Raw genomic sequence first — 12,774 nt, 5'->3', positions numbered from 1 at the left:
GCCAGGGGTTAGAAGGTACAACACACAATACTCAAAAGAGGGCCTCAAATTGAAAAGACGTAGAGGCATACATAAACCGTGACCTATCATTATTTCTCAAAGGACTGCCTTTCAGACAGACTAGTGTTTCCCTGGATATACAAAGTTTCTCCACCTAAAATCACGATGGTTTGGACAGTAATGGCACACATTCATGATGATAGATGTCTACCTTGCCTCATTCTGAATTTATACGCTTTAAAAACTCCCCTGACATTCTGACGCCTCTGCTTAGAACAGGTGGTACATTATTAAAAACTCCACACTTCTTTGGCTGTCTTTGATATTCCTCGTCTCATCAAGGATTCACTTTTTAGATGTAAATGCCAGGAGTCGAGGGAACTGTTACTAGGTAACACCCACACACCCTCGCTGTCACTTTAAATAAAAATAAAAAACCGACAGATGTGGAAGCGGAATGAAAGGTAAGAGCTGTGAACTGTCCGGCGTGACTAGCGATTCACATGGAATCAATTGGAGGCCAAAAGATTATGATCAGTTGCAGCTCAAGTATGTGGTAAAGAAAGTCTACATTTGTGTCATGGTCTTTACATAACAATGCAGGTCATGCATTCAGATAGAGCTGTTACACATTTAATTGTCCTTGCTAGCTAGCAGCTGCTTGCTTTTGTTTCCTTTTTGTCTTCCAATATGATGTTTCGGATGTATTATAAGTCTAACAATTAATATAGTATCAGAACCCTGTATCTGTTTTCTAATTTCTGTATTTAAACTATCAAAAACACACAACGTTCACATAAACACAGTCGGTTATGTCTTTGAACAGTAAAGGACTTGCTTGTGTATAGTATATCTGTGTATTAAAGTGAATGCAGCATAATATACAGTATCTATTGCTGTATATGCTATGAATCAAACAGCAAAAGAAAAACAAAAAGTCACTCACTGCTCTTGACTGCATTATTTTAGTAGATTAAATGATCTGGCGAGGAGATAAACATGGCGGACTGTGTACAACTGACTCGGGGGCGGGGCTAAGCTAATGAGGTAGATTCCGTGGGCGGGGCCTAATGTGACACATCCGAGCACATTCCTGAACGGTTTGAGACAAGTTTCACATTTATGGGGGAAAATAACAAACGGAGTGAATAGATTTGTACCCCAGGGTGGTGTGTGCACACACTGCAGACACACTGCAGAAATATTTTCAAAAACAATTTAAAAGGCAATTTTGCATTATAGGTCTCCTTCAATAATTCAGCTGAAAATTCTAATTCTGTGATCACTTACTCAGCTTTAATATATTTCCAAACCTTTATGACTTTCTTCTGGGGAACACAAGACGATAATTATGATTTTTTTATTTATTTTTTGTCCATAAAAATGATGTTAATTTTATTTGGACCATGATATTTTTTGAGAATTTTTATAATTTCACACATCACACGTGTGTATATTTGACATTCTATCTATGTTATGTGTGATTTATAGTGCATGTTGTTCTTCTCAGTGACTGCAGGGCAAGTATGTATGAGAGGAGCGACTCGCGGGTTACTGGAAAAACAGTGGTGTGATAACATATGTCACTGCCAGATCCCGGAGAGAGATGCATTGTGGGGGATAGGGGAGGCATCGTAGGGGGTATGTCTGTAATAATTGTGTATGTTTGTGATGTGATGTCGCCAACCAACACAGGAGACGTTCACTGCCGATTGAATCCACGTTCAGTGTGCGGATTGCTGGAGGTGAGACAGCAGAACACTGGGATGCAGTTGGGACAGATTAGGGGCAGTTGAGATGGATTATTGGGGTGAAAAATGACTCTGAGAGGGTTGGCTGGCACTGAACAGATCCTGACAGCTGTTGGTCCTCGAGCTTCTCGCAGCAGGAGATACTCACAGACATGACCAGAGACGCCTACAGCTAACAACAGCCAACAGGCGGAAATAACACCCTATACACACAAACTGGGATGCACAATGCTTTGTGGAGCAATTACAAAATAGAGGCGATTTTTTTAACGAAACACCAAAACCGAAATATGTGTGTGTTGATGCGTAGCATGTTTGATTAAAAAAAAAAAATTTGTGTGATTGCTCTGATAGTGCTGTTCACTTGAATGAGTGTGAACTCTGCCATCTGAACCCTGGTGACACCAAACGTGAGGAGTCAGTTGAAAAGATGGATCTCGATCCGCTTCCAAAAAAAATTTCTGGTGCTGTTTTGTCTCCTTTACACCTTTTATATAACAAGTTCCATCACAAAAAACATAAACGCCCTTTTTTCCCATTGTAACTTAGGTTCAGTCTTAAAAATGACTGTGAGAAAATGAGTGAATGCCAAGCGAACTCTTTGGTCTCGGTCTCGACTCGGACTCGACTCTCTTTGGTCTCTATTCTGTCTCGACTCTCTTTGGTCTCGGTCTCGACTCGACTCTCTTTTGTCTTGGCTCGGTCCCGACTCTCTTTGGTCTTGGTCTCGACTCGGACTCGACTCTCTATGGTCTCGGTCTCGACTTGGACTCGACTCTCTTTGGTCTCGGACTCGACTCTTTGTTCTCGGTCTCGACTCGGACTCGACTCTCTATGGTCTCGACTCAGACTCGACTGTCTTTTGTCTCGGTATCAACTCGGACTCGACTCTCTTTGGTCTCGGTCTCGACTCGGACTCGACTCTCTTTGGTCTCAGTCTCGACTCGGACTCGACTCTTTATGGTCTCGGTCTCGACTCGGACTCGACTCTCTTTGGTCTTGATTCGGTCTCGACTCTCTTTGGTCTCGGTCTTGACTCGACTCTCTTTTGTCTCTGCTCGGTCTCGACTCTCTTTGGTCTCGGTCTCGACTCGGACTCCACTCTTTGTGGTCTCGGTCTTGACTCGGACTCGACTCTGTGGTCTCGGTCTCGTCTCGGACTCGACTCTCTTTGGTCTCGGTCTCGACTTGGACTCGACTCTCTTTGGTCTTGGTCTCGACTCGGACTCGACTCTCTTTGGTGTCGGTGTCGACTCGGACTCGACTCTTTGTGGTCTCGGTCTTGACTCGGACTCGACTCTGTGGTCTCGGTCTCGACTCGGACTCGACTCTCTATGGTCTCGGTCTCGACTCGGACTCGACTCTCTTTGGTCTTGGTCTCGACTCGGACTCGACTCTCTTTGGTGTCGTTGTCGACTCGGACTCGACTCTTTGTGGTCTCGGTCTTGACTCGGACTCGACTCTGGTCTCGGTCTCGACTCGGACTCGACTCTCTATGGTCTCGGTCTCGACTCGGACTCGACTCTCTTTGGTCTTGGTCTAACTCAGACTCGACTCTCTTGTGTCTCGATTAGGTTTCGACTCTTTTTGGTCTCGGTCTCGACTCGACTCTTTGGTCTCGGTCTCGACTCGGACTCGACTCTCTTTGGTCAAGGTCTCAACTCAGACTCGAGTGAGCTGGTCTCGACTACAACACTGGTGAAGTGTGTCCACACTGCTGACATATTTACCTATTGTAGCTTATCGACATTGTGTACATGAAGTAGACATTCATAGTCAAAATTTGGCATTGGAGAAGCGCTAACGGTTTTGGTCAATGATTTAGGTTAAAATGGCTTTTTTTCTGGCTTCTGCTATTTTCAGTTGACTAAATGTTGGTGCATCTCTAGAAAAAGTTATTGAAGAAAAAAGATCATATCGTAGACTACTATAGACTCATCTACTTCTGTAGTTCTCATTCAGAGTGGCTTTCAGTGAATAAAATACAAAGCAAATGAGGGAAATAATGACAAACGCCTGTAAATAATAAATGTCACCATAAGTGGCAGAAAACTAGGCAAAGGAGAACAGGAAACCAATGAATACAAACTAGAAGTCCATTAAAAAAACAATGAAATATCTGACAAATGCATTACGATAAAACCCTTTATGAGTGGTTCTGAATGTCATGTTTTCAGTTATAGGTGGCATATGTATTTTATCTAAACAGATTTGGTCACAAATATTGTATAGAACTTGACAAATATTCAGTTTTTTAGGAAAGCTTTCTCTCGAAGCAGAGCCCGTCTTTGAGGTTTCCAGAGGTTGATAAGGTGACAGGCTCCTTTCTGCAGTTGTCTGGCAAAGTTGTCACTAGCTGAACATCACTCTGACGGCTTTCATGCGCTTTTTGATTATTAATTCATTGCCGTTTGCCTGGTTTGTTTGTTAAGTGGTCTCCCTAGGTGACTATATACCTTGAATCGAGATGTTTGGAAAAGGCTGCCTCCATTCAATGATAATTCATCCATCTATTGCCTATAAGTAAAAAAGAAAAATTGCTATAATAAAAACAGCTTGGCTAATATTAAAATGGATGAGCCGCTGCTGGTAATACCTGCAACCTCAAATATATGTAAAACTTTTATCAGCGCTATTTACTGTAAATCACCTAAAGCGCTCTCAGAATAGAGAAAAATGTAATCATATATTTGTGTCTTTCCATTTGAGATGAAGGAATCCATTCACCAGCGCAGTCTCGCTTTCCCAGCCATTATTCAACTACAAAGCAAACCATATTCATCATTGTGTTTTAATCACATCAAAAAGAAATATAGTGCTACCCCAGGGTGCTGGCAGGAATATGGAGTCCTCCATGATGTTATTGTTTCCAGCACTGCCAAACAATCTCAAAAATTGACTTAGAATAAATGTATTTTTAATATGATAACTCAACCCTTGTGAATACAGAGGCACTCTGTCAATTGTTCTTGCTGAATGCGTTGCTTTACAGATGTAATGCGGGAGTGCTTGTGATATAGCGATATTAAACCTGCGAGCGCTGCCTTTCAAACTTTGTTCCGGCTTCCCGGATAACATTCTCTTTCCTTCAGCTTAACTAAATGCTCTAACAGATGAGATGAATGCATTAGTTTACAAAGTCAGTGTGTTGCAGCAAATGCTACGTGTGTTCCTCGCGGTGTAAAGATGCGCGCTAATCTCATCTCGGATGCACTTTTCGTGCACTTTATATTAATGTGATTTCAGCTCAGTGCTGTTTAAAGAATATACCTACACGAAATAATGCAATCAGACAGAAAAGTACAGATGAACTGATTATGAGTGGAGAAGACTGGGCTATTTGTCTCAGGTTGGGATCTTGTCAGAATGTCTCGGAGTAGCCCATCACTGCCATCTTGTTTTGCTTGGTTTCTCTAGTGGTTTTTGTCAACACCCTGTGCAAAAGTGCATTAACCCAGAAGGATTTTTGTCAGTTCCATCCTCCAGACATCATCATATCATACAATTACAAGATCATATTCACTAAACTCAAATAAGTTGGCCAAACTCAAAACTCATTCTTAATTGCTCTTAACTTAAAGTATTTGAGTAAGGGACTTTGTTTAATTTTAAATGATTTGTTCCAGAAATATTTTTTGTTATGCTGCTTAAAGGTCTCTTCATATCCTGATAACAATCACAGGTGGTCTAAATGTGTGTGTGTGTATATATATATATATATATATATATATATATATATATATATATATCCTGATAACAATCACAGGTGGTCTAAATGTGTGTGTGTGTGTGTGTGTGTATATATATATATATATATATATATATATATATATATATATAATGATCTGTGGAAGGCATAGACCATAAAATGTTCCTCCAATCATTGTATTTGAACCAAAACATACCATGTTATGGTCCTATAGCCTTCCACATGATTTAAGATGAGCCTATACTCAAAATTAATTATTTTGACTAATAGGGTTTACATTTTTACACTTACATCCAGTTTACACCTGGATATATTACAAGAATTTCAACAAAAAGGCTGAAAAGAAAAGGATGAGTATTTTTTCATAAACATCAGGTTGGTGCACATTTTTATTGGGGCAGATTGTCACATGTTTGATTTTTTTTCTTTTTCTTTTATGGTTCTGTTTCTTAATGGCTTTGTTTACACGTTTTTTCTTTAAAGTGTAGGTCATTTCATTTCATTGGAATTCACACATTTTCAATGACTTGGATTTAAGGACCAAAACTAGCTCCGAACTCCCGTACATGCTTTCATTATATTGTAGACAAACTATATTTCAATTATTAACATGCTTCTTTTATTAGCGAGGCATTATTATGCTCAAATGTATTCACTTCACACACACAAAACAATCAGAACTGGTATTTCTGCCCATTACAAACAGGCCGTATTGTTTCCTGTCTCCAGGTGTACTAAATTATTCACAGTCTTTGATGTAAATAAGCAAACACACAAAGACGATGTGAGACGACATGTCTTAATTAGCCAATCATCCGTCGGGCCAGCGTTACCCGCGCGCGAGGCTCTCGCCGGATGTGGCGCGTCGACGGCGGCCTCGTGGCGTTATTTGCGCGCGAGGACTGCAGTTGCTCTGGGACTCCGAGGCTCCTAATGATGCTTTCAATTAAAGGCGAGCCCTGAGGCTGGAGCAGCTGTCTGTTTAAAACGCCTCCTCTCCGAGCCGTGCGGGACTGCTTGAGTCAATATTATTTTAGAGACTACCTCCCATCTATTATTAAGTAAATTGAGCCATCAGCGTAACTGGCCATTTTCAACCCTAAATGAAATCTATTTGCCAAAGGCCTGGAGGACTGTCAGAGTGTAATACAATCATACAGCGGAGGGCGTGCTTGTTAGGAGAATGAATGATAACTGCAAGAATAATTCACCCTTAAATGGGAATCACGCTGTTTAACGCTTCTCAACTGTGTTGCTTGAGCACTCAGATTTTACTTTGCACACTAGTGTGACCAATATTGCTATATTATAGGCCTACAAAAAACCTGTTTATATGGATGCAAGTTGCTTTTTTTTCATGGTTTCAAAAGACATCACCTCTTTCCATCTGCAAAATTGGACTAATTGGACTCTCCATACTTATAGCTTCTACGAATGACAAATGGATTTGCCACAAATTGTTGATTTGATTGGAAAGTGCATCGACAACACATGGAAATATGTAAGTCGTTCATTTTTGCACAATTATGGTTAAGTTGCATTTAAATTCACATTAGCATCCTTTCCTGCTGTTTGAGAATAGATCTGACCAGTTGAGAACTCAATGGGAACCAGTATAAATGAAAATAAACATGCGTCATTGCACCCCCCGAAAAAGTAAAACATTTAAAAAATGCCAATCGTGGTTTAAGTCCAGAAGAGTTGGGTTCATCAACGGCCTGTTTACTGCCAGAAAGCAGTCCCTCAGTCCCCATCGATCGGCTCCAGATCAATGCTTGTAAAAGCCATCCTTTAGTTGCGAGCGGAAGCGCGCACGCAACACAACGCCACACCTGTGATCAACAGTGCACGAGCTTTTCACAGATCTGCTCTCACTCTATAAGGACTGTCCACTATTCATACACTGATATGTATGACACACTCTTAAATTAAACCTTCCAAAATGTTTTTTTCTTCTTCTTTTTTGCAGAGGTGCCAATTGGAACCATTTATTTCTCTGTGTGAAGAACATTTAAAAAAAAAAAATCTAAAGAATCGTTTCCCACTCTTGTGGAAAGAGTCCATGTTCAAGTTCGTCATGAGAACATCAATGTCAACTCCTCGTTTATTTTTAAGAATGTGGGGATATAGATATTTTCACAAGGAAATGCATTGTTGTGAGAGTAAAAACATTTCTATCAAACTTGTTTTGTAAAGTTATCAGAATTCTCTTGTCATATCCCTGAAAAAAATGATGTATCCCTGATGTAGGCTACAGTTTCAGTGCCAGTTGAAGAAGAAAAGTATTTTACAAAGAAAGAGAAGGCTAATTGATTAAAAACACGCGTCATGTTATTAAAACGAAAGCTAGCATAGCATTGCCTCATAGCATGTTAAACAGCTGGCATTAAACAGAGCTGAAAGATATATTAGAAATAAGTGTTTCAGCTGTGCGCTCAGAACCCATTTTACAGCAATTACTGGGGATATTTTGTGTTTACACACCTAGAAAAGAGACAGAAAGAAAACTCATCTCCAGCTGGCCTAAACCCCCTTGTAAAGCAATGAAAGGATAAAATGACTGTGTTGAATGTGACATTGGTCACAAGATGATTGGATAGTTTGGACGGAGCTTCTTCAGTTACAAAGCTTTGAATTCACTGAATTGTGAAATAGCATTGCGCCCGTATAAATATACACCCTAACTTCGAATTTACTGGAGGGATTAGAGAGCTTTTCAAGTCCTCGCTGCCTCTTTTCATGGTTTTGTGTACAATAAGCGTTGTAAGCCACGGGCCCGAGTCGCTTCTCTGATGTTTGTTGATGTCGGACTGCAGGAATGAGGAATCTCGGCTAATCCTGTCATTCTTGCAAAGAGTTTACTAAATTTTGAATTTACACATTTAATACCTTTTAAAATGGTCTTTGAACATTTTTAGCCCCTAGCTCGCTCGTTTCGCATCGCCGGAAAAAAGCAACACAATTTTCACGAGAAGAGCATAAATTTAATATCTCCTCCACTTAAGAGTACTATAATCCCCCTGGAATAAATGTTGACTTGTGCTATTTAAATGGTACAATTCATCCTGTGTATTATGCCTGCAGGAGGCGACGGTTATACGCTTGTCGAGTGTTTTCTGTGAGTCCATGTAGGTGTAGACCAGTTGAGAGCAAATCAGGAAGGCACTGCACACCATTCTGTGAAGAACAGATGATAGAATAATCCGTACGGGGGTCAGAATAGGATGATATGAAGAATAGCTTGGCTGCAAAAAAACAAAACAAATTCCAGCTACTAAATGTTCTTGCCTGATGTCTTCAGAGCATGTTATGATGATGCCAACCCTGTAGTTCCTCTTCTGTTCCATACAAAAACACCTCACACATCTATATTTCAAAATCTCTTCATATAACGGGTGTGAAGTTTCAAGAGAACATATGCACAAATAAATACGCTGATGCATTCATATGGATTTGGAAATTTGCATTTTTCGCAAAAGTAGATTTAGCAGAATGGCACATGATCATAGTTTGTAATGCAAAGACTGAACTCATTTTAACAGCTGATTGAGATTACAAAAAAAATCTTTTAAATTAGTACTTTGGCCTCTTGCACAAATATTTTACAATAGATATATAAAGAAAACAAATATTTCAATACCATTTCCTTTTTAAATATTAAAAAAGTTGTTTGCTTTATCATTTGCCCTTTGTCACACTGACAAATCCCGTTGAAACCAGAAATGATGTAGCCTATAACAGCCAGCGTTACACATTCGGCCTCCGGTGCTGAAACGCGAGATCTTTGCTCATGTCCTGCGTCAGTTTGCTGTCTCTCGCTCTGTGTAACGCAGTCTGGTTAATCCCGTTCAGAAGCGTTGAGTTTGACGCGGAGCCGTTCAGCGCTCCGAACGCGCCGTAGTTCGTGAATCCCCCGTAGAACGGAGACGTGTAGTAGAAGCGCGTGGGGGGGAACGGGCACTGCGCGGGGGACCCGGCGGGCGACGACGCGTCGGCTCTCTTATCCGAGGTAGCGATTTCAGCGAGAGACCACAGCTTGGGTTTAGGAGTCGGGGCCGCGGAATTAATGACAGAGGTGGCGTTGCAGTTTTCAGTTTTCAGCTTGCTTTCACTCAGCTCGTTTTGGGGTGAGGAGGTCGTGGGCACCGGAGACTCAGAGACTGTCCGATTCTCCTCTTCCTCACAGTCGATGATGACGCTATCCGTCGCGTCGTCGCGATCTCCCGCGCGCTCGTCGCCAACTGCGATGGAATGGCAAAAGGCTTGTTAGAAAGGCGCGTGCATGCGTTAATATTATAAATAACACAAAACAACAACAGACCCCCCCCCCCCCCCCCCGAATCAATCGAGTTATTAAAAATAGGCTACAATAAAAGTATGTTTTAAATATTGTTGTAAGGGATGTAAAGATTTATGTGAAGGCAAAAAAAAAGGCCTAAAACTTGTCAGGAAAAAAAGGTGTCATTAAAAGCCTGCAAATCATTTTTTTTTTTATTTGTTTTGTATTCAAATTGTTATCTATTTGTTATAGGCTACTATAGGCTATATAAATATTCAATATGAATTGTCACTAAACGTCGCGTGACAAGAAAACAGGAAGAAATAAAACAGGAAATTGTATTTTACAGAGAACCCCTGCAGACCCTCGAGTTTGTCAAGGCCATCATTTATTAATGTTAAAGAAATTGTTCATGAAAAGGCACTAAATATTAAAACCTATTATTCCTGACCCACAAGTTCTAAAAGTTCATTATTATAATGTTTGAAACTCATGTGTAGGCTATTCACGCATGGTGCAATAAGTGTAGCCTATTTCCCTTTTAACTTATCTCATACAACCTTATTATTAGTCACTGACATATGTTCAAAAATAATATTTCATATTTTATACGACATGTAAAAACAATACAAGCACGCACACATAATGATGGGGGAATGAACACCTGCATCTTTGGTCGTCTGTGTTGTTTCGGCTGTTTTGAGCGCTTCATCGTCTTCATCATTCTTCTCTAAATCAATACTATCCTCCTCATCTTCATCCTCACTCCTGTTCCGTGGCGTCCACGTCATTTTGTTCTCTTTCTTCAGTCTTCTCCGGGCGTTGGCGAACCAGGTGGACACCTGAGTGAGGGTCATTTTAGTGATGATGGCCAGCATGATCTTCTCGCCCTTGGTGGGATAAGGGTTTTTCCTGTGTTCGCTGAGCCAGGCCTTCAGGGTGGCGGTGGCGTCGCGCGTCGCGTTCTTCCGGTACGCGGGGTCTCCGAACGGGTACGCGCCCAGGGGACCGGCGTACGGGTGATAGCCGATGGAGCCCGCCATGCCCGGAGAAGACTCAAATGGGGAGCCCTGGGCAAGGAATTCATGAATTAAGATTACATCGAGGAGGAAAGCACAAATGTGACATGCTTCTGGAATATTAACCGAACGTGATAAAAATGAACTTAATCACACAATGATCTGAAGCATGTTAAGCTTCCCAGTAAGCAAAACTAAATGAAAACAATTAATATTCTAGAATGTAAATTTCGCAATTAGCTAATTCACACTATTCGTTAACAATATTTTGAAGGTTTTGTTTACTGCGTTCCTTCCTAATGAAATTTTAAAGTGGAAAAACAAATGTAAGCAAATTAATCTACTTTGATAAAAGGTAAAAATAATAATAATTTTGGCGTCGTAAAAAACACTTTATAGATATCTACATGTTTAAGTGCACTAAAGGTAAAAAAAATCAATGTGACTGTAGGAACTGGAATGCATAATCATAAAAAAAATAAAAAAATAAACACTGCTGAAATATCTGCTGACTGCTGAAATATCATAGACAAACATCTTTATTGAAGTAAACTCACCCCGTATGAAGTGAAGGGGGCGGTGGACTCGGGACTGTACTGGAGGGAGTTGAAGAGTGCAGTGTTTGTGAAGGATGAAGACGCGTACGGGGCGAAGGCGGATCCGCTAGAGGAGCGTCCCAGATCATCAGCCCGCGCTCCCGGGACCGCGCCGGGGCCGTACGGGGGACACGAGTACAGAGACAGCGAAGACTGGTACAAGTATCCCTGTGGAAACGCCATGACCAGATCACTGCCACAGTCTCCTCACGAGCCCGAGAGCCAACACACTCATCCTATGAGCCATCGAGGGGGAAACGATCAAACATGCAAAGCGGATCGACTCCTGATATAACGAGCAGCGAGCAGTGAGAAAGTGTCTTCGGTTACCGGCAGAAGAGTCTCGAGGTCCGCGCGCTTCCTCAAGGAGAGGGAAAGAAAAGCTCAAGCTGACTTTTCCTCTCTCTCTCTCTCTCTCTCTCTCTCTCTCTCTCTCTCTCTCTCTCTCTCTCTCTCTCTCTCTCTCAAGCGCAAGTTTGGTTGCTACGCATCTTTTCTAAACATCTCACGTATAGCCGATATAAAGTTAAAAACAAGTGCAGTTCACTCGGACACATTCTTGAAGCCGTTCGCTGTTAATCATTTAAAAAAAAAAAAAAAAAAAAAAACATCTAACCTAAGTAAAGTGAACTTTCTGTTTTTTTAGCACTACCATAACAGAATAACATTCACTTTGTAAAAACAGGTTTCGGGACACATGCATGTGCACCGGGGCTAAAGATGCACCGGGGTAAAAATGCACCGGGGCAAAAGATGCACCGTGGCATGCACTGGGGCTAAAGATGAACCGGGGTAAAATAATGCACCAGGGCTAAATATGCACCGGGCTAAAGTTGCACCGGTGTAAAAGATGCACCGAGGCTTTATGCACCAGGGCTAAAGATGCACCGGGGTAAAAGGCTCCTTGATGTGATTTCCTCTAAACCACTAGATGGCAGAACAACTTTCCGAAACACCCACTTTTCAAGACGCTGATACTGCGCTAATTTGATCTAATATTTTATGTGTTTTTATATGTTGTAGATTAAATAGCAAATTACAATCGCTAAAATTGACTACATTTTGATAAAAATGTCTTGTTAATGATTTTAGGTTTTGTTCGAGCAATTTAAAGCAAATTTTATCATAAAGAATCCTACTTGTATTTTTGGGTAAAGGCGCCCCTGCTGTTGGGACAGACTGTTGCTGTCATGAAAACTATCAAGATGGTAAATATTATGTATTATATAAATAAGTGGTGTCCACATAGAGATAATCATCATGAAACCATTTAAAAAAAATATATGACATTAATCATAAAATATGATTTAATGTTATACTCTAAATCTAAATTTCATTATTTTGGGATTGTATCAGTGCATTCAGAATCTTTACTTTTGAAAATAATTGTGTTACTGTATTTTTAAAATAGACTATAGTT

At 40.8% G+C, this 12,774-nt stretch overlaps 1 protein-coding gene across 1 annotated transcript; it reads right to left on the bottom strand.

Moving 5' to 3' along the window:
• Positions 1–7,478: 7,478 nt before the first annotated feature.
• irx5b (iroquois homeobox 5b) lies at positions 7,479–11,863 on the bottom strand. Its single transcript, XM_039656636.2, has 3 exons — positions 11,316–11,863; positions 10,404–10,809; positions 7,479–9,701 (listed from the first exon to the last, which is right to left on the bottom strand). Exons 1-3 carry the CDS (start codon positions 11,535–11,537, stop codon positions 9,208–9,210), a joined length of 1,122 nt encoding a protein of 373 aa, XP_039512570.2. The 5' UTR covers positions 11,538–11,863; the 3' UTR covers positions 7,479–9,207.
• Between the last annotated feature and the right edge of the window lie 911 nt (positions 11,864–12,774).

The sequence above is a fragment of the Pimephales promelas genome, chromosome 25, assembly GCF_988280905.1.
Source record: "Pimephales promelas chromosome 25, fPimPro1.hap1.1, whole genome shotgun sequence".
Classification (NCBI taxonomy): Eukaryota; Metazoa; Chordata; class Actinopteri; order Cypriniformes; family Leuciscidae; genus Pimephales; species Pimephales promelas.
The sequence above is the reverse complement of the archived record's forward strand: the minus strand, read 5'-3'. Positions and strand labels throughout refer to the sequence as shown.